Raw genomic sequence first — 22,212 nt, 5'->3', positions numbered from 1 at the left:
GCATCTTGACTGGCTGCATCCCCGCAAGGTGCTACAGAGGGTAGTGCATACTGCCCAGTACGTCACTGGGACTGAGCTCCCTGCAATCCAGGCGGGGTCAGAGGTAGGCCCTAAAAATTGTCAAAGACGCCAGCCACACAAGTCATAGACTGTTCTCTCTGCTACCGCAAGGAAAGTGGTACCGATGCACCAAGTCTGGAACCAACAGGACCCTGAACAGCTTCTACCCCCAAGCCATAAGGCTGCTAAAAAGTTAGGCCGGACTATCTGCACTGACCCTTTTTGCACCAACACTTTAGACTCATCACATACGCTGCTGCTGCTACTGTTTATAATCTATCCTGTTGCCTATTCACTTTATCCCTACCTATATGTACATATCTACCTAAATTACCTCGTACCCCTGCACATTGACTCGGTACTGGTACCCCGTGTATATAGCCAAGATATTGTTACTCAGTGTATTTTTATATTGTTTCTCTTTTTTTCTCTCTGCATTGTCGCTCTGCTGTCTTCATGGTCTTCTGGGCACTGGATGTTGGCTGGCAACCATACTCCTACCTCCTCTTCTTCCTCATCAGGTCCTCCGGTCGCTGAGCTTTGTCCTTTGTTCCTGCAGTGCGGATGTTCTTACAGAGTTCCTTGTCAACCTTGCTCAACTTGACATAGTCTCTCTGGAACATCTGCATGTAAGTCAGACTCCTGGACCTGAGGACATATTTGGTGGTCTCAATGGCATTGAAGGTAGCCATGCTTACCAAAGAAATCTAGGGTTGGTGCATTGATATCATATTGATATAGTAACGCATGAGATACTGACTAGCCTGTAGTGGCTTAAATGCACCCACCTCAGCATTTGCAACTCTTTCACAGGCAGGCACCTGTACCCTTTCTCTCATCTTTCAGGGCCTTGGCATCGGTGTTCCTGGCATCACACATTGTGTTGTCAAAATAGCGTGCACTTTCTTTCTTTTTTGGGGGGCAGTGTGCCAAAAGGGCTTGGGAGCTCTTGCTTCCATAGTTTATATCCTTACAGCAGAGGATGCAAATTGCATGATCTGGCTTGTCTACCTTTTAATTTATTTTATTTTATTTTTAAAACAGTGGGAAGGTGTTCTGCACTCCCTTGACATCCATCTCCATCCAATTTCAGCCAGGCCCAACTCCACTTGCACCTCAACCCTGACTCAAGCTTAGCCACTGTCAGGGCATTCCTCTCCTCAAATTCTCTCATTCTGGAAATGAAACCATAAATTAAATAAATTACACTTATGCCAATAACACAGTATAATAATAATAATTACATTTGATTTTCTAATGTCCTACATAATAACTAGAGAATAGAACCACACAGTGTGGTAATGTCGGTTTGCCTAAGGTCATTACACAAATACGCCACCACTTGATTAAGAGTATTGTGACGTCACACCCCCAATATACACCATGGTTGTGCAGCTACCCGTTCTACCATGTTAGTAATAAAGCAAGCAAGTTTATAAAGTTACTCCCTCGCTTCCTCCAATGAAAATAAGTGTTCCGTGGGTTATCACACACAGACATGTGAAGTACGCTGAGGCAACACGATGTTAGCTGAGGCAAGCGGGTGGTAAAGGTTAGCTTGCCAACTTAGATGCTAATGCAGCTAGCTAACGATAGAAACTGTGTGTGTGTATTAATTTGCGCTATTGAAAAATACAATCACCTATCATTTGCTTCTCATCAACTACTTCTTATCAACTATAAATCGCAAAAAAAATTTGAACACAGGTTGCTTACCTCGAGTTGCATTCTTACATTTTTCAGTCAGGAAAAAAGTTTGTTGTGTGGAGTGCATGATGACACAGCCGCCAGAGAAGGCAGTGATCAAACAGGGAGAAGATCTGTTTGCGCCCCTCTTTCATAGCTTCCCCTGCCCCCGCAAAAAAAATATTGCTTAAAAGTGACAAGTTTGCATCTCTGAATTGATGAGCTACTAACACGCAGTCCAGCTAACAGTCTTTATAGTGAGAGTGGGCAGATACAGGAAGAGGACAACACTAATACAGATCCATCCTAGGCTAGCGTAGCTTCCCCCTTTGATCAATTAGTTTTACCTAAGCCTAAAATTGGCTGTTCGTTCTCTGTTCTCTTCCAGGCTGAGGTTGTTCCTTGATGACAGCCCACTAAGTGTCCAGTGGAAATGAAGGGAAATGTTTTTTGGCAAAGCTGCGAGTTTGGAGGCATCTAAAAAAGTGGGTATTCAGAATATTATGGTCAACCCTCAGAGTATTGAATGAGACGAATGTGTCATCAACAAATAGGTCACAAAAAAACACCAGACCATTCCTATGCCAGAACTGGAATGCTGTTTCAATCGGCGACGCTGGGAAGAGATGATTAGACGTTAATGGAGAGAAGCAGCTTGCTTGTTTAAGGCTGAAGTGATTTTAAGAGAGTTCTTGACAATGGGATTCAAAACATGGGTGCCAAGGTTCATGGGCAGTGGGGAGCACAGGAGCGAGACAGGAGAAGTTGGAAGGCTTGACTGTAACTCCATGATGGCCGAAGTTGGACCATCCTTGTTTTCAAATGTAGAAACACAATAAACACATTTAGATATATTCGCTGACCAGTAGTAGTGTAAAAATGTGGGAAGGCCCAGCCCGACTGCGGTCTTAGGTCTCTCGATATACCTTTCTCATTTGTGGATTTGACTTATTCCAAATTAAGTTGGAAATGTAGCTGTCTAGTTGTTTGATCATCGACTTTGGCAGAAAAATGGGATTCATTTGGAATAAGTACAAAAACCTAGGTAGTATAGTCATCTTAACAGAATTAATGCGACCTGCTAATGAAATGGGAAGAGACCACCACCTTATGAAATCCTGCTTAGTGCGCTCCAGGAGTGTTTTGAAGTTATGTTTAAACAGAGCCTTAAATGAGCGTGTGACCTTTATCCCCAAATAAGTTAAGACCTGATGCTCCACCTTAAATGGGAAATTGGCATAGCCAATACCTTCTGCTAACTGATCAATGGGGAGGAGCACACTTTTTGTCAGGTTTAACTTATAACCAGAGAATGTCCCAAAACCTTGTAGCATGTCCAAGAGATAGGGTATAGACTCCACAGGGTTAGAGATGTATAAAATAAGATTGTCTGCATATAAGGACAACTTGTGAGTTATAACGCCCCTTAGTATTCCCTTCATCCTCTCCTCCAACCGCAGGGCGATAGCAAGAGGCTCAAACCCAAATCTCTCTAGTACTGAAAATAGATATTCCCACTCAACCCGGTCAAAAGCCTTCTTAGCATCAAGAGAGATGATGACCTCTGACTGTGGAGTTGAGTGGGTAGAATAAAGAACATGAAACAGCCGGCACATATTATGGAAAGACTGCCTACCTGAAATAAAGCCAGTTTGGTCCGAGTTAATTATATTAGGCATCACGGTCTCTAAATGGCGAGAGAGGACCTTAGTGAGAATTTTATAAATTGCAGCACAAGAAGCTTATAGGGTGGTATGAGCCACAGTCTAGGGGATTCTTGTCCTTTTTAAGCAAAACCAAAATGGTAGCCTGGGTAAGTGTCTGGGGCAGTTTCTGACTAGAAAGGATTTCATTGGGATAGTTTAGAGGAAAATGCTTTATAAAATTCAATAGGGAAGCCATCAGGCCCAGAAGCTTTACCGCTCCGCATGGACTGGATTGCCAGAGTAGCTTCATCATCACTTATTGAGGCATTCATGTAAGTTTGTCATCTGAATTGAGATGGGAAGATGTGTCAAGAAGAGCCTGTGACGAGTAAAGAGCAGAGTAGAATTGCTTAAAATGATTGTTGATTTCTTTGGGATTGGTAGAAGTTAAAATCAGCTGCAACACAGATTTCAGATATGGTGCTGCTAGCAATGGATTGTCGAAGCTGGTGAGATAACTTGCCAGCTTTCTCTCCGTGTTCAATGTTTGCCTCGACTTAAACAGAAGCTGCTCCGTTTGCTTAGTGGAAAGATTGTCAAATTCCGATTGGTGTAGCAGTCTATGGATCTGTCTAGACTTGGAGGTAATACACAATTGAAATCTCCGTCCAGTATCAAATGATGAGAGTTAAGGTCGGGAAGTGTTGCAATGAGGTCAGAGGAAAATTGAGCGTCATCCCAATTAGGACCATAGAGGTTAGCCAGAACAACCTGTGTGCTAAACAATTTCCCCATCACTATAATATATCTGCCATTAGTATCTGAAATGACTTTGGAGGAGACAAACAGGGTGCCTTTTCTGGCCTTAGCACCAAAGTTGGAGTAAAATATTTGGTCTACCCATCCTCTCTTTAGTTTTTCATGGTCGCTGGACCGGAGATGGGTCTCTTGGAGAAAAACAATGTCCTGACTTAAAGACTTAAGATGAGCATACACTCGGCTACGCCTGACCACATGGTTAATTCCTTTTAAGAACTAGCTGATAAAGCAAGTGGAGCCTAGAGTATGGGAATTAGGCATAGTCATAGTCATTAGAAATGATGTTAGTACAATCACATGGCCAGTGTGCTGAAAGGTCAGAGTAATAAAATATAAAGAAAAGAAAAAAAACCCAGCTAAAACAACATACCCAGAAGAAAACCTTGGACCCCTATGCTGGCTTTCTCCCTGTTGGAAGGCTGCATCTACCTCTCCTAGCCTAAAGCAAGATACTACCATGTTAAACCGAACCTCAGTAGAGCTCTATCCAGGGCGAACATAATAAAGTTTACACATAGGGAAGGGATTCTGGAGGGAATCACCTCAGTTCTCTAATGTATATTATGCAATATGCATATTTGAAGGATAATAAAAAAGATATATAAAAAAGGAGGTATATGTCGTCCGTGACCAACCTCATCCATTTGGGATGATTAAAAAAATAAAAAAATAAATAAATGTAACCCTCAGTTAAACATCCTAACACCGAAAAATGGCTGGCAAACGCTTGGTAATGAATACCCGTCCTGCAGTGTTCGCTCGGCTGTACAACCTGCAGTCCCGTACCAGCAGCCACTAAGCACCAAGGCGGACCAACCAGTCAAATAGTAAAGAATAATACACGTGGTCCTTTGGGAGTACAAACTTGTAGGTATTAAACATGCTCACAGTATGTTGGTAGGGTATCCTATTAAGGCATGGAAAGAGAGCTCAGTGGCTAGCCTTAGGTAGCGACTAGGCTAATTAGTACCGCGCCACCTAGCACCGAGGCTGTCCAGCCGCAGCTAGTTTACTGTGTACTGTAAATAAAATACTATTCAAACTATATTGTCCTTGTGAGAACATGTCACCATATACATACCATCATTGTTCAGAACGTTAAGTTATTGGAAGAATAATTGTAATTTTTTGGCAGCAGGGTGGAGGCACAGGCTATACAAACGCCTCATACCACGTGGCTGCTGCCTCTCTAACCTGGTGGTCCCTGCACGCACGACACACGTGGAGTTCCAGGTCTCCGGCAGCCTCTTGAACTGCCGTTCTGCGGCCAACAAGGCAGAGTTCATCTCAGCCTATGCTACCCTCCAGTCCCTCGACTTCTTGGCGCTGACGGAAACATGGATTACCACTGAAAACACTGCTACTCCTACTGCTCTCTCCTCGTCTGACCATGTGTTCTCGCATACCCCGAGAGCATCTGGTCAGCGGGGTGGTGGCACAGGAATCCTCATCTCTCCCAAGTGGATATTCTCTCTTTTTCCCCTGACCCATCTGTCTATCTCCTCATTTGAATTCCATGCTGTCACAGTCACTAGCCCATTCAAGATTAACATCCTTGTCATTTATCGCCCTCCAGGTTCCCTTGGAGAGTTCATCAATGAGCTTGACGTCTTGATAAGTTCCTTTCCTGAGGATGGCTCACCCCTCACAGTTCTGGGTGACTTTAACCTCCCTACGTCTGCCTTTGACTCATTTCTCTCTGCCTCCTTCTTTCCACTCCTTTCCTCTTTTGACCTCACCCTCTCACCGTCCCCCCCTACTCACAAGGCAGGCAATACGCTTGACCTCATCTTTACTAGATGCTGTTCTTCTACTAATCTCACGGCAACTCCCCTCCATGTCTCCGACCACTACTTTGTATCCTTTTCTCTCTCGCTCTCCTCCAACACTACTCACTCTGCCCCTACTCAGATAGTAATGCGCCGTCGCGACCTTCGCTCTCTCTCTCCCGCTACTCTCTCCTCTTCCATCCTATCATCTCTTCCCTCTGCTCAATCCTTCTCCCTCCAATCTCCTGATTCTGCCTCCTCTCCTCCCTTTCTGCATCCTTTGACTCTCTATGTCCCCTATCCTCCCGGCCGGCTCGGTCCTCCCCTCCTGCTCCGTGGCTTGAGGACTCATTGCGAGCTCACAGAACAGGGCTCCGGGCAGCCGAGCGGGAATGGAGGAAAACTAGACTCCCTGCGGACCTGGCATCTTTTCACTCCCTCCTCTCTACATTTTCTGTTTCTGCTGCTAAAGCCACTTTCTACCACTCTAAATTCCAAGCATCTGCCTCTAACCCTAGGAAGCTCTTTGCCACCTTCTCCTCCCTGCTGAATCCTCCTCCCCCTCCCCCCCTCCTCCCTCTCTGTGGATGACTTCGTCAACCATTTTGAAAAGAAGGTTGATGACATCCGATCCTCGTTTGTTAAGTCAAATGACACTGCTGGTCCTGCTCACACTGCCCTACCCTATGCTTTGACTTCTTTCTCCCCTCTCTCTCCAGATGAAATCTTGCGACTTGTGACGGCCGGCCGCCCAACAACCTGCCCGCTTGACCCTATCCCCTCCTCTCTTCTCCAGACCATCTCCGGTGACCTTCTCCCTTACCTCACCTCGCTCATCAACTCATCCTTGACCGCTGGCTATGTCCCTTCCGTCTTCAAGAGAGCGAGAGTTGCACCCCTTCTCAAAAAACCAACACTCGATCCCTCTGATGTCAACAACTACAGACCAGTATCCCTTCTTTCTTTTCTCTCCAAAACTCTTGAGCGTGCCGTCTCTAGCCAACTCTCTTGCTATCTCTCTCAGAATGACCTTCTTGATCCAAACCAGTCAGGTTTCAAGACTGGTCATTCAACTGAGACTGCTCTTCTCTGTGTCACGGAGGCTCTCCGCACTGCTAAAGCTAATTCTCTCTCCTCTGCTCTTGTACTTCTAGACCTGTCTGCTGCCTTTGATACTGTGAACCATCAGATCCTCCTCTCCACCCTCTCCGAGTTGGGCATCTCCGGCGCGGCTCACTCTTGGATTGCGTCCTACCTGACCGGTCGCTCCTACCAAGTGGCGTGACGAGAATCTGTCTCCGCACCACGTGCTCTCACCACTGGTGTCCCCAGGGCGCAGTTCTAGGCCCTCTCCTATTCTCGCTATACACCAAGTCACTTGGCTCTGTCATATCCTCACATGGCCTCTCCTATCATTGCAACGCAGACGACACACAACTAATCTTCTCCTTTCCCCCTTCTGATAACCAGGTGGCGAATCGCATCTCTGCATGTCTGGCAGACATATCAGTGTGGATGACGAATCATCACCTCAAGCTGAACCTCGGCAAGACGGAGCTGCTCTTCCTCCCGGGGAAGGACTGCCCGTTCCATGATCTTGCCATCACGGTTGACAACTCCGTTGTGTCCTCCTCCCAGAGTGCGAAGAGCCTTGGCGTGACCCTGGACAACACCCTGTCGTTCTCCGCTAACATCAAGGCGGTGACCCGATCCTGTAGGCTCATGCTCTACAACATTCGGAGAGTACGACCCTGCCTTACACAGGAAGCAGCACAGGTCCTAATCCAGGCACTTGTCATCTCCCGTCTGGATTACTGCAACTCGCTGTTGGCTGGGCTCCCTGCCTGTGCCATTAAACCCCTACAACTCATCCAGAATGCCGCAGCCCGTCTGGTGTTCAACCTTCCCAAGTTCTCTCACGTCACCCCGCTCCTCCACACACTCCACTGGCTTCCAGTTGAAGCTCACATCTGCTACAAGACCATGGTGCTTGCCTACTGAGCTGTGAGGGGAACGGCACCTCCGTACCTTCAGGCTCTGATCAGTCCCTACACCCAAACGAGGGCATTGCGTTCATCCACATCTGGCCTGCTGGCCCCCCTACCTCTGCGGAAGCACAGTTCCCGCTCAGCCCAGTCAAAACTGTTCGCTGCTCTGGCACCCCAATGGTGGAACAAGCTCCCTCACGACGCTAGGATAGCGGAGTCACTCACCACCTTCCAGAGACACTTGAAACCCCACCTCTTTAAGGAATACCTGGGATAGGATAAAGTAATCCTTCTACCCCCACTTACCCCACACCCAAAAATATATATATATTTTGTAAAGTGGTTATCCCACTGGCTATAAGGTGAATGCACAAATTTGTAAGTCGCTCTTGATAAGAGCGTTTGCTAAATGACGTAAATGTAAATGTAATGGGATTCACCCGTGATGCCTAACAGAGGACATCCTTCTTCTCCTGAAGGTAGTGGAATTTGACTACGATGGATCTGATGATAGCTGGGTGACTTGCTCTTACAGTGTCACCACTATGTCGGAGTAAGTATTTGCGCTCTTTTGTGACTCGTGGCCATTGTAGTTTCGACATTTTATGATGAAAAGTCCAAAAATGGCTGAAAAAAATTGCCACATTAGTGAATTGGGTTTGATTCCTATGTAAATGTTACAAAATTAACACGGTAGGGGAGGTGTTGGTCAAGTATTAATAGTAAATTGTTCGCCCTGGACAGGAGCACAGAGAAAACGCGTCTTCACATGTTTCTGCTCACCAGCGCCCCCATTAGTTGATTATTTGAATCAGCTATGTAGTGCTAGGACAAAAACCAAAATGTGCACCCCTTGGGATCCCGAGGACCGAGTTTGGGAAACCCTGAATTAACTAGTTAGAGCATCAAATGAACCGGGTGGTTCTGTGTGGAGAGAAGAGGCTTCGGTCGCTGCACACAACATGCTGGGAACCCTAGGTGTGGGGGCGGCTCAATGACTGGCTGTCAGTAGCTGTGGGCTAAGTCCCAAATGGCACCCTATTCCCTACATAGTGAACTACTTTTGACCAGATCGGTCTGGGCGGCTCCCCTTTTGACCAGATCCCTAAGGGTTCCATTTTGGGATGCATCCCACAGCCAGTCATTGAGCCGCCCCCACACCTAGGGTTCCCAGCATCCTGTGTGTGCAGCGATTTCACTAGCAAATCGTCCGTATCTCTCTCTCTCTCCCCCTCTGTCTCCCTCCCTCCCAGTGGTGGTGATGGAAATCCTGAGTGAACCTGCCTGCCTAGCCCTGGAACAGAACGAGCATCTAATTTAGTCTGTCTGAGGCCCTTTGAAGTGGATTCAGTGCTGCAGTGCATATCATCGTGTTTGAAGGTTTCTGCTCCCACAATACATCCCGGTTTTGAAGTTGCAACATATTGCAGGTGCTTCAATGTGATAATCTCAGCACCCACAGTTATGCATTATACATGTTTTTGTAAAAAATAAAAATAAAAAAAGCACCACCATCTCACCTGTGAAAGTGAGGGAGTGAAAAAGCAGCAGCCAACAATGCTTCAAGGTAAATGTTATAAAATAATATTTATTCTGAGACAGCTAGGTAGAAAGCTGTGGGGGAGGGGAGTTGTTAAAAAAATAAAAATAAATTATTATACAGAGTATTTGGAGAATCTACTTCCTGATATCAAATACTGTAAAGGAGGGTAACACCTCAAACAAAGCAAGGTTCTGGTTTGCCGTGTTTATAAGGTCCATTTAAATTAGCGGTGAACGTTTTCTGAAAGGTGTTAAAATAAAACATAAAAAGTATTTGTTCAGTGCTCGTTGGTTGTTGGCAGTGAACAGTGCAATTCTCATTCTCCATCTGATTTCACATAGGAGCTTGAGCACGGCCGAGGCAGTTCCCTCAATGTCTTCTTAGATAAAACATGAACACTAGCTGCTTGTCAAGGTCTAGTCTAGGTCTTAACTGCAGAATCCCAGACCCAACTGAATGTATGGGTTTCTAACCAACTAGCTACACGAAGTGAGGAAATGAAATAATCAGTGTTAAAGAAAATGTCTGGCTCTGAATTTTCAAGGTTGTAATCGAGTCAAACCGAATAGAACACTCAAGTGGGTAAAGATGGAGCCGGCAAACCAAACCAAATAGAGCGCCAAATAAAAATAATAAAATAAACTAAAGTTGGCAGTTAATGTCTCTCTCACTTCGTGTCGAGACGTCTTTGGAGAGGGAGGTAAATGTTTCTGATCTACATAATTAAAGAGTGTTTGAGATGGAGGAGCACAGCTTTCTCTCTCCACAGCTCTTTCCCCGACTGTCTCTCTCGCTCTCTTTCTCCATCTGCCTGCCACTCTATCCTGGTATCTCTCTTTGAAAAGGACGTTTAATGTCTCTTCATCATGAAGATGCTGCTGTCAGCCTGAGGGGCCTTGACCCCCCCCCACCCGCCCCCCATCTCTCGCACTCTCTAAAACACACAAACACATGCACACTTCGCACACACACACAGTCTTGGTTGGACCTGTCTTGGTTAGACCAATGAGACTAACTTGGATAAATAAATGTTCAATAAAACAAACAAACAAACACACACACACGGACGGAAATGGCGGCTCTCACACACATCATTCTGTCAATTAGCACCTTCACCCATCTTCTCTCTTTGGAAGCAGCAATATCTCTCTGTCAGCTGAGTTGTTTTCCTTCCTTCTTTGTTTATTGTGAACAGACCCACGGCTTATCAACAACAGCTAATCAGCGCAAGTAAAATATGTAGACTTATTGCAGTCAGAATTGAAAATGGAATTCTTTCCTATCAGTCAATATTGCTATTTTAGATTCTGGGGCCAATCCCCCAGTTTTCTTTTTGAAGCTGGAATCAGTGGAACAGCCAAGAGAGGAGATCAGCATTTGTTTGATATCATTTGTTGTGACATGTTAATTGCATCGACATGTAATTCTTCCTAATTGATGCTTGATATGTCTCAGGAAATTAGGCCAACTAGATAACATTGCAAATATTATTAATCCCTCCCGTTTCCTCTTCGTGGCAGGTCTGATATATCTGCACCGCCTAAAACTGTAATGTCAACTAACTGTTACAGCAGCCCGCACTCTCCATTTTCAACACCGCCTGGCTGACAAATTTAAGGTTGCAACAAGCACACTACTGTACATTCACAACACAGAGAGACCGGATGCGTCCCAAATGGCACCCTGTTCCCTATATAGTGCACTACTTTTGACTACGGCCCATAGGACTCCAGTAAAAAGTAGGGAATATTGTGCCATTTGGGACGGACTCACACACACACACACACACACACACACACACACACAGGAAAGGAAAAGGCCCAGAGAAAAGACCAACCTGGGCAATCTTCACTGAGTTTTGGGTGGAGCCACCGGCATGGTATTCAACTTTGCTCTTCTTTGCAATTTCGTCAAACCTGAAAAAATATACATTAGGGAAGGCACAGTAAGTATAGGCTTGTTCATAGTAGACACGTTGCCAACAAACCACAGCTTTTGTAAACAGGAAACTGCACAAAGCCAGAGCTAATATAAGACCTGCGTCTGAAAAGGCCCCCTATTCACCATGCAGTGCATAACTTTAGTGCACTACATAAGGAATAGGGTAGCATTTCAGACTCTGCACTAGTTCAGTGGCCAAATACAGCTGACCGTTGTAAAAATCATCCAACGATGGATCTTTATGTTGTCCACACTGACTTTATATTAAAAAAGTAGGAGTTGTGCTCTGTACTGTAAGCTATTTCAAAAGGTCTAGGGGGGTGCAGTTGTGGGCCCGTCTTCAAAAACAGTCTCAAATTAGGAGTGCTGATCTAGGATCAGTTTAGCCTTTTAGATCATAATGAATAAGATTACATGGACAAAAGGGACCTGATCCTAGATCAGCATTCCTGCTCTTTATGAGACACTTTATGAATACGGCCCCTGGAGGCAATGGTTGAAGGAAGAGAGAGTATGGGAAAATCATGTTTACAGGGCCTTATTATAAGGCTGATGTCAACACTTGAAAGAACCATCCATTCAAAAGTTTTGGATTTTGTGTTTATGAAGAACAATAAATGAAGTCACAGTAAATAGGCATTTAACAAGATCTGTGGAATAGATTAAGGGATTGTTTAAAGGGGACTTACATTTTACATTTTAGTCATTTAGCAGACGCTCTTATCCAGAGCGACTTACAGTTAGTGAGTGCATACATTTTCATACTGGCCCCCCGTGGGAAACGAACCCACAACCCTGGCGTTGCAAGCGCCATGCTCTACCAACTGAGCTACAGGGGACATGTCAACATCATACTTTCAAAATCTGAATCAAGTCGACAATCTACTGGCAAATCTTTTTCAATCCTTGTCATATGAAGAGAAATTATAGATCAAACATATCGGTGCTCATCGGCCATTGGACATACACAACAAGTTGGAAATCGCAAATTCAACAATGAGTGGTTTGGAAGGAATCAGTGGCTAACTACAAGCATTACAGCCCCTATAGCCTGTTTTAGAGAAATGTCATCATCGAATATTGTAAGAGCTTTCATTGTCTGCTTATATGCCTCCTTTATTTATCCTACGGTTCTGACTTAGTGTACAGGGAGAATACTGTAAGAACGGCCCATGTTCTGAATTCTGTCGCTGTACATTTCAAAAGTATATTAATGTATTGTTTAGTGTTGTGTTGTGGCTTTGCTGGCTAGCTTTATATGCTAAAAACGCCACTGGTAATTACAAGTGGGAAAGTCGTCTATCATTCCTGAGCTCCTGCTGGTTTCACGTTCATGTGGGAAATGGGAAACTGGGAAGTCCGACATGATTGTGTTCAAGTGCTTTTGAAGTCGGAACAATTCTTCAACCAATAAGATTTTAGGTAGCTTGTTAAGCTAGCTAACGTTGCTAATAATAAAGTTAGCTAACTTGCTTAACATTGACAATATGGTCTAGCTACATTATCCATACTGATAAGGTTGCAGTTTCAAAAACGGATTTGTCTTCATCTTTTGGTTGAAAGGGTCAAAGGTCAGTGGTGAAACGTCACAACACAATTTCGTTTTCCACTTGTACTCGGACTTAGAGGACACTTTTCTGATGTCACCTACTAAGGAAAATACCTTGATAACAGCATTTTCAGGAGTTAAATACAACAACAAAACATTATTTATAAAAAGCAATCTATTAACACGGTTTATGAAAACTATCATTTGTTTACAAGCATGATGATGTACTTTCAGTCCATTAGCCAATCGCCGTTTCTCAACGAGTTCAAAGCACATGAATGCATCTGTTATTTACGACTTAATTAATTAGGCCTACCACAACTTGGTTATAAACGCAGAATAATAACAGGTACATTGACTTACACACTCTCTAAACACAATATCATCCACAGCAACAGCTATAATAGTTTCCTTTCATTTACAAAGTTAATTGTAGGATATAGGCTACATTTAAATAATATTATGAACCAACTCAACACAATAATTCACTAACCTCATTCATCCTTTTCCCGAAGTTGCTTCACTGTCGCTTCTCTGTTTCGATTTCTAGTATTTGAATAACTTTGTTTTACATTCTGCAATCATAAAACAATGCAGTCACAAGTACCGTGAACACAAAAAACGACGTGACATTAGCGGTTGGTAATATTATAGGAGGAAGTTTGTGAATTGAGTGACAGTTAGGCTACTGTAGAAAGTTCTGTCTGAAGTTTTGTGGGCTTAAGTCTTAGGGGGAATTAGGAATGACCAAGGAGACCTTTTGGGTTGACTAACACACTCGTTTAAGCTTTCAAACTATCTGCATGACACAGCACTTTGCACATCCGAGTCATCGGGCATACTCACATGTTCTGAGTTGTATAGCTAATAAAGTGATTGTAATAATAGTCTTACATAATAAACTTAAGAGGTATTATTTTTCTACTTGTTCGCATTGTGATGCCCACGTGAAATTTGTTAAGAGGAAAATAAACTTAAGAAGCAAAAACAAAATACCATAAGGAAATGTGTTTCTGGAGACACTTTACCACAAATCTTACTGGAGTTGAGAAGAGGGCCAGGCACTTAACTGGCAGCTTGATACAATACAAAAATATAGATTTTTTTCTCCCAACATATGTTTGTGCTTAGTCAATAAACCAAGTTGAGTAGTGAAAGTTCATTTTTATCCCAGACTAAAAACAATATCTTAGTCACCTGAGAGTCGTCCTGTTTTTTCTGACCAATCGATTAAGAGACACAAATGACTCAAGAAAGAGTCCGATGGTCACAGTGTTAAAAAAAATGACACCGAGTGCCTGTGTGACTGCAGCCAAAAGGCACCACAGCACAGCAAGTATTTATTGTGCTGTCCGTGCTGAAGCTGCAACAATTTCAGCCATTTAGTTTCTTACTTGTTTCTGACTGAAAAGTTGTTACCGAAATCCCTAATTTGTTTAGGAAAAACATTCCTTATTCCCTCAACCCTTGCTCTCTTTACGTGAAACATGTAAGCATCGCATGCATGTGACCAATAGGACCTGACTTATAGCCTATCATAATCACATCAATAAATTGGTTATAACAAACCTCGAACATAGTAACACGTGACAGCAAAACGGATGCGGAGGACGTGAAAAAGAAACTCGAAAACGGGCAAATGTTGACTGGTTGCTCAGGAGGGAAAGGGAAGTCAGATCTGTGGAAGACATTTGACTTAGTTGTGGAAACTACTGGAGATCAAGAAAAAGGAGGGTATAGGAGAAAGCGTTGTGTGAGTATTGTGTGTGCCAAACAGTTGCTGTCAGATTACAATATGATTATTTTTTTCTGACCATTTGGAACAGTGTAAACACTAAATAAATAAGTGTACCAGAGAGTCTGTTCTAACAGCAACAACAAATATATATATATATAAAGCCTTTATTACAGCAGACTAAAAACAGTTGCATGCATTCATAAATTACAGTTTATTTATTGTTTAGGCTAATTATTCAAAGCTCCCTTTGTTATTTAATTTTAAAACTAAAATGCTTGATTGCATTTCAAAGCATGAATGTCTCGTATGCTGTGTGATGGCATGAACGAATGAATGATTGATAGATACAGTAGCCTATATATTGAAATACAGGCCTAAGTTACGGTATTAAGACTAAACAGGACGCGCTCTTAGGCCTACAGCTCGATGGTGGTTATACAAGGCTACTATACAAAGCCTACTAATGATAACGACATTACTTATTATTATAATGATGGTCATAATAAATTGTAATAATAACAATAAGTAGATCAAGAAAAAGGTGGGTATAGGAGCGAGAGATGCGTGCATATTAATTGTGACAAACAGGTGCTGTTAGATTACAATATTATTTTTCTGCCTGTTTGGAACAGTGTAAACAACACTAAATAAATGATAAGTAATATGAGTCTGCTCTAGCCCAAAAAATGGTAAAGCCTTTATCGTAGCAAAGATTAAAAACAGCCGAATGTGAACATTTCTTTATTTTGCCGTTGCACGAGGCTTGGTGTTCACTGAATCAGGCTATTAAACAAACACTCAAACAGGCAACAGAAGCAAGATCCGTCTTATTTCTGTAGATATAAAGTGCCTTCGGAAAGTATTCAGACCCCTTGACTTTTTCCACATTGTTACATTACAGCCTTATTCTAAAATTGATTAAATGAATAAAAATCCTCAGCAATCTACACACAATAACCCATAATGACCAAGGAAAAGCGTTTTTTTTTTTAAAAATGTTTGCAAATGTATATAAAAAATAAAATAAATATTTACATAACTATTCAGACCCTTGAGTTCAGGTGCATCCTGTTTCCATTGATCATCCTTGAGATGTTTCTACAACTTGATTGGAGTCCACCTGTGGTAAATTCAATTGACTGGACATGAACCTCCCGAGTGGCGCAGTGGTCTAAAGCACTGCATCGCAGTGCTAGCTGTGCCACTAGAGATCCTGGTTCGAATCCAGGCTCTGTCGTGGCTGCGCAAAATTGGCCGTCCAGGGTAGGGGAGGGAATGGCCGGCAGGGATGTAGCTCAGTTGGTAGAGCATGGTGTTTGCAACGCCAGGGGTTGTGGGTTCGATTCCCACGGGGGGCCAGTATGAAAAAATAAAAAATAATGTATGCACTCACTAACTGTAAGTCGCTCTGGACAAGAGCGTCTGCTAAATGACTCAAATGTAATGATTTGAAAAAGCACACACCTGTCTATATAAGGTCCCACAGTTGTCAGAGCAAAAACCAAGTCATGAGGTCGAAGGAATTGTCCATAGAGCTCAGAGACAGGATTGTGTCGAGGCACAGAACCAAAACATTTATCCAGCATTGAAGGTCCCTCCATCATTCTAAAATGGAAGAAGTTTGGAAGCACCAAGGGCCTTGGTCAGGAGATGGGAGAACCTTCCAGTAGGACAATGGTAGAATGGCCAGACGGAAGCCACTCCTCTGTAAAAGGCACATGACAGACCGATTGGAGATTGCCAAAAGGAACCTAAAGATTCTCAGACCATGAGAAACAAGATTCTCTGGTCTGATGAAACCAAGATTGAACTCTTTGGCTTGAATGCCAAGCGTCACATCTGGAGGAAACCTGGCACCATCCCTACGGTGTGGTGTCAGGGGATGTTTTCCTGTGGCAGGGACTGGGAGACTAGTCAGGATCGAGGGAAAGATGAACGGAGCAAAGTACAGAGAAATCCTTGATGAAAACCTGCTCCAGAGGGCTCAGGACCTCAGACTGGGGAGAAGGTTCACCTTCCAACAGGACAACGACCCTAAGCACACAGCTAAGACAACACAGGAGTGTCATCGGGACAAGTCTCTGAATGTCCTTGAGTGGCCCAGCCAGAGCCCGGACTTGAACCCAATCGAACATCTCTGGAGAGACCTGAAAATAGCGGTTCAGCGACGCTCCCCATCCAACCTGACAGAGCTTTAGAGGATCTGCAGAGAAGAACGAGAGAAAGTCCCCAAATACAGGTATGCCATGCGTCATACCCAAGAAGACTCGAGGCTGTAATCACTACCAAAGGTGCTTCAACAAAGTACTGAGTAAAGGGTCTGAATACTTTTGTAAATGTGATATTTCCGTTTTCTATTTTTAATACATTTGCAAAAAATTCTGAAAACCTGTTTTTGCTTTGTCATTATGGGGTATTGTGTATAGATTGATAAGGGAAAAAAATAATGTAATCCATTTTAGAATAAGGCTGTAACGTAACAAAATGTGGAATAAGTGAAGGGGTCAGAATACTTTCCGAATGCACTGAATATGGATGATTTATAAAGCCAGGTTAGTCTATTGATTATAGACCTAATTAAGTTGGGGTTTCCTCTCTCCATTTTCTTAGACAATTAGGCTAAGGCAAGGGCTGTTTCCTCGTCTCTGCTGCATTGTTCTCAATCCTAATATGCTGGTTAACTTTGCTTTTATGCACATCGCAACATAGGGAAAGGCGCCAATTCTACGGCACACTGAAAATTGTTGCAGAACCGTGGACAGCGACCTTATCCATCGCGGGAGAAAGCGCATTTGTTATAAAATAATATTTGATTTATTAGTGTTGCACCATTATTTGTACATAATATAACAAACAATTTCAGTATCACATGTCATAGAGTGATGGACTGTGCCGTCCCCGTGGCCTCCGCAATGGATTAGACCACTGAGACAGGTGCGAATCAGTCAGGTGTCTTGTGCACCATTAAAATAATATATAATTGCGACTGCTCGACTAAAGAAATCTCGGTCGACCAACAGCCTATCGACCAAACAATGGACCAGTCGACTAAATGGGGTCAGCCCTAAACCGAATTAAGCCTAAACAGTCTGATTGTTCTCAAATCAAGCCACTGCCCACGTCTAAACACACCAAGACAGTCATGAAGAGGAAACAACAACACCTTTTCCCCCTCAGGAGACTGAAAAGATTTGGCATGGGTCCCCAGATCCTCAAAAAGTTATACAGCTGCACCATCGAAAGTATCCTGACCGGTTGCATCACCGCCTGGTATGGCAACTGCTCAGCATCAGACCGTAAGGCGCTACAGAGGGTAGTGCGTACAGCCCAGTACATCACTGGGGCCAAGCTTCCTGTCATCCAGGACCTACAGTGGGGAGAACAAGTATTTGATACACTGCCGATTTTGCAGGTTTTCCTACTTACAAAGCATGTAGAGGTCTGTAATTTTTTATCATAGGTACACTTCAACTGTGAGAGACGGAATCTAAAACAAAAATCCAGAAAATCACATTGTATGATTTTTAAGTTATTAATTTGCATTTTATTACATGACATAAGTATTTGATCACCTACCAACCAGTAAGAATTCCGGCTCTCACAGACCTGTTAGTTTTTCTTTTAGAAGCCCTCCTGTTCTCCACTCATTACCTGTATTAACTGCACCTGTTTGAACTCGTTACCTGTATAAAAGACACCTGTCCACACACTCAATCAAACAGACTCCAACCTCTCCACAATGGCCAAGACCAGAGAGCTGTGTAAGGACATCAGGGATAAAATTGTAGACCTGCACAAGGCTGGGATGGGCTACAGGACAATAGGCAAGCAGCTTGGTGAGAAGGCAACAACTGTTGGCGCAATTATTAGAAATGCAAATTAATTACTTACAAATCATACAATGTGATTTTCTGGATTTTTGTTTTAGATTCCGTCTCTCACAGTTGAAGTGTACCTATGATAAAAATTACAGACCTCTACAATTTTTTGGGCCTTCCTCTGACACCGCCTAGTATATACAGTGGGTAGAACAAGTACTTGTTCTACCCACTGTATATACTAGGCGGTGTCAGAGGAAGGCCCAAAAAATTGTCAAAGACTCCAGTCACCCAAGTCATAGACTGTTCTCTCTGCTACCGCACGGCAAGCGGTACCTGAACGCCAAGTCTAGGTCCAAAAAGCCCCTTAACAGCTTCCACCCCCAAGCCATAAGGCTGCTGAAAAATTAATCAAATGGCCACCCGGACTACTTACACCCCCCCATTTGTTTTTACACTGCTGCTACTCGCTGTTTATTATCTATGCATAGTCACTTTCCCCCTACCTACCTACAATTACCTCAACTAACCTGTACCCCCACACATCGACTCAGTACCTGTACCCCTGTATATACAGTGGGGGGAAAAATTATTTCGTCAGCCACCAATTGTGCAAGTTCTCCCACTTAAAAAGATGAGAGAGGCCTGTAATTTTCATCATAGGTACACGTCAACTATGACAGACAAAATGAGGGAAAAAAATCCAGAAAATCACATTGTAGGATTTTTTATAAATTTATTTGCAAATTATGGTGGAAAATAAGTATTTGGTCAATAACAAAAGTTTCTCAATACTTTGTTATATACCCTTTGTTGGCAATGACACAGGTCAAACGTTTTCTGTAAGTCTTCACAAGGTTTTCACACACTGTTGCTGGTATTTTGGCCCATTCCTCCATGCAGATCTCCTCTAGAGCAGTGATGTTTTGGGGCTGTCGCTGGGCAACACGGACTTTCAACTCCCTCCAAAGATTTTCTATGGGGTTGAGATCTGGAGACTGGCTAGGCCACTCCAGGACCTTGAAATGCTTCTTACGAAGCCACTCCTTCGTTGCCCGGGCGGTGTGTTTGGGATCATTGTCATGCTGAAAGACCCAGCCACGTTTCATCTTCAATGCCCTTGCTGATGGAAGGAGGTTTTCACTCAAAATCTCACGATACATGGCCCCATTCATTCTTTCCTTTACACGGATCAGTCGTCCTGGTCCCTTTGCAGAAAAAACAGCCCCAAAGCATGATGTTTCCACCCCCATGCTTCACAGTAGGTATGGTGTTCTTTGGATGCAACTCAGCATTCTTTGTCCTCCAAACACGACGAGTTGAGTTTTTACCAAAAAGTTCTATTTTGGTTTCATCTGACCATATGACATTCTCCCAATCCTCTTCTGGATCATCCAAATGCACTCTAGCAAACTTCAGACGGGCCCGGACATGTACTGGCTTAAGCAGGGGGACACGTCTTGCACTGCAGGATTTGAGTCCCTGGCGGCGTAGTGTGTTACTGATGGTAGGCTTTGTTACTTTGGTCCCAGCTCTCTGCAGGTCATTCACTAGGTCCCCCCGTGTGGTTCTGGGATTTTTGCTCACCGTTCTTGTGATCATTTTGACCCCACGGGGTGAGATCTTGCGTGGAGCCCCAGATCGAGGGAGATTATCAGTGGTCTTGTATGTCTTCCATTTCCTAATAATTGCTCCCACAGTTGATTTCTTCAAACCAAGCTGCTTACCTATTGCAGATTCAGTCTTCCCAGCCTGGTGCAGGTCTACAATTTTGTTTCTGGTGTCCTTTGACAGCTCTTTGGTCTTGGCCATAGTGGAGTTTGGAGTGTGACTGTTTGAGGTTGTGGACAGGTGTCTTTTATACTGATAACAAGTTCAAACAGGTGCCATTAATACAGGTAACGAGTGAAGCCTCTTAAAGAAGAAGTTACAGGTCTGTGAGAGCCAGAAATCTTGCTTGTTTGTAGGTGACCAAATACTTATTTTCCACCATAATTTGCAAATAAATTCATTAAAAATCCTACAATGTGATTTTCTGGATTTTTTTTCTCAATTTTTCTGTCATAGTTGACGTGTACCTATGATGAAAATTACAGGCCTCTCTCATCTTTTTAAGTGGGAGAACTTGCACAATTGGTGGCTGACTAAATACTTTTTTCCCCCACTGTAGCCTCTGTATTGTTATTTTTTAGTGTTACTTTTTTTAGTAAACATTTTCTTAACTCTATTTCTTGAACTGCATTGTTGGTTAAGGGCTTGTAAGTAAGCATTTCACGGTAAGGTCTACAGCTGTTGTATTCGGCGCATGTGACAAATAAAATGTGATTTGGCAGATATGCCATTTTGTGATCCTTTTATGTTGTTTTTAAAACCCTAGTAAGATTTCCATCCAATTGCAAATTGTCAGCTTTGACATGCATGATTTCCAAGGAGAGATAACCTATCAAGAGACCATATTAACATTTACGTCATTTAGCAGACGCTCTTATCCAGAGCGACTTACAAATAGGTGCATTCACCTTATAGCCAGTGGGATAACCACTTTACAATGTTTTTGTGTTTTTTTTTTAGGGGGTTGGAGTAAACGGGGGGGGGTGGGTAGAAGGATTACTTTATCCTATCCCAGGTATTCCTTAAAGAGGTGGGGTTTCAAATGTCTCCGGAAGGTGGTGAGTGACTCCGCTGTCCTGGCGTCGTGAGGGAGCTTGTTCCACCATTGGGGTGCCAGAGCAGCGAACAGTTTTGACTGGGCTGAGCGGGAACTATGCTTCCGCAGAGGTAGGGGAGCCAGCAGGTCAGAGGTGGATGAACGCAGTGCCCTCGTTTGGGTGTAGGGACTGATCAGAGCCTGAAGGTATGGAGGTGCCGTTCCCCTCACAGCTCCGTAGGCAAGCACCATGGTCTTGTAGCAGATGCGAGCTTCAACTGGAAGCCAGTGGGGTGTGCGGAGGAGCGGGGTGACGTGAGAGAACTTGGGAAGGTTGAACACCAGACGGGCTGCGGCATTCTGGATGAGTTGTAGGGGTTTAATGGCACAGGCAGGGAGCCAAGCCAACAGCGAGTTGCAGTAATCCAGACGGGGAGATGACAAGTGCCTGGATTAGGACCTGTGCCGCTTCCTGTGTAAGGCAGGGTCGTACTCTCCGAATGTTGTAGAGCATGAACCTACAGGATCGGGTCACCGCCTTGATGTTAGCGGAGAACGACAGGGTGTTGTCCAGGGTCACGCCAAGGCTCTTCGCACTCTGGGAGGAGGACACAACGGAGTTGTCAACCGTGATGGCGAGATCATGGAACGGGCAGTCCTTCCCCGGGAGGAAGAGCAGCTCCGTCTTGCCGAGGTTCAGCTTGAGGTGGTGATCCGTCATCCATACTGATATGTCTGCCAGACATGCAGAGATGCGATTCGCCACCTGGTTATCAGAAGGGGAAAGGAGAAGATTAGTTGTGTGTCGTCAGCGTAGCAATGATAGGAGAGGCCATGTGAGGATATGACAGAGCCAAGTGACTTGGTGTATAGCGAGAATAGGAGAGGGCCTAGAACTGAGCCCTGGGGGACACCAGTGGTGAGAGCACGTGGTGCGGAGACAGCTTCTCGCCACGCCACTTGGTAGGAGCGACCGGTCAGGTAGGACGCAATCCAAGAGTGAGCCGC

General features: G+C 44.0%; 1 protein-coding gene across 3 annotated transcripts in view; it reads right to left on the bottom strand.

The window, feature by feature from the left end:
- Nucleotides 1-22,212, bottom strand: part of adkb (adenosine kinase b) — a 277,396-nt gene that overhangs the window by 212,172 nt on the left and 43,012 nt on the right. For all 3 annotated transcript variants that reach the window (XM_041889368.2, XM_041889365.1, XM_041889367.1), the window contains exon 4: nucleotides 11,349-11,427. In XM_041889368.2, the coding sequence (XP_041745302.1) occupies nucleotides 11,349-11,427 (79 nt within the window). The remainder of the gene's footprint in view (nucleotides 1-11,348; nucleotides 11,428-22,212) is intronic.

This window comes from Coregonus clupeaformis, chromosome 1 (genome assembly GCF_020615455.1).
Source record: "Coregonus clupeaformis isolate EN_2021a chromosome 1, ASM2061545v1, whole genome shotgun sequence".
NCBI lineage: Eukaryota > Metazoa > Chordata > Actinopteri > Salmoniformes > Salmonidae > Coregonus > Coregonus clupeaformis.
The sequence above is the reverse complement of the archived record's forward strand: the minus strand, read 5'-3'. Positions and strand labels throughout refer to the sequence as shown.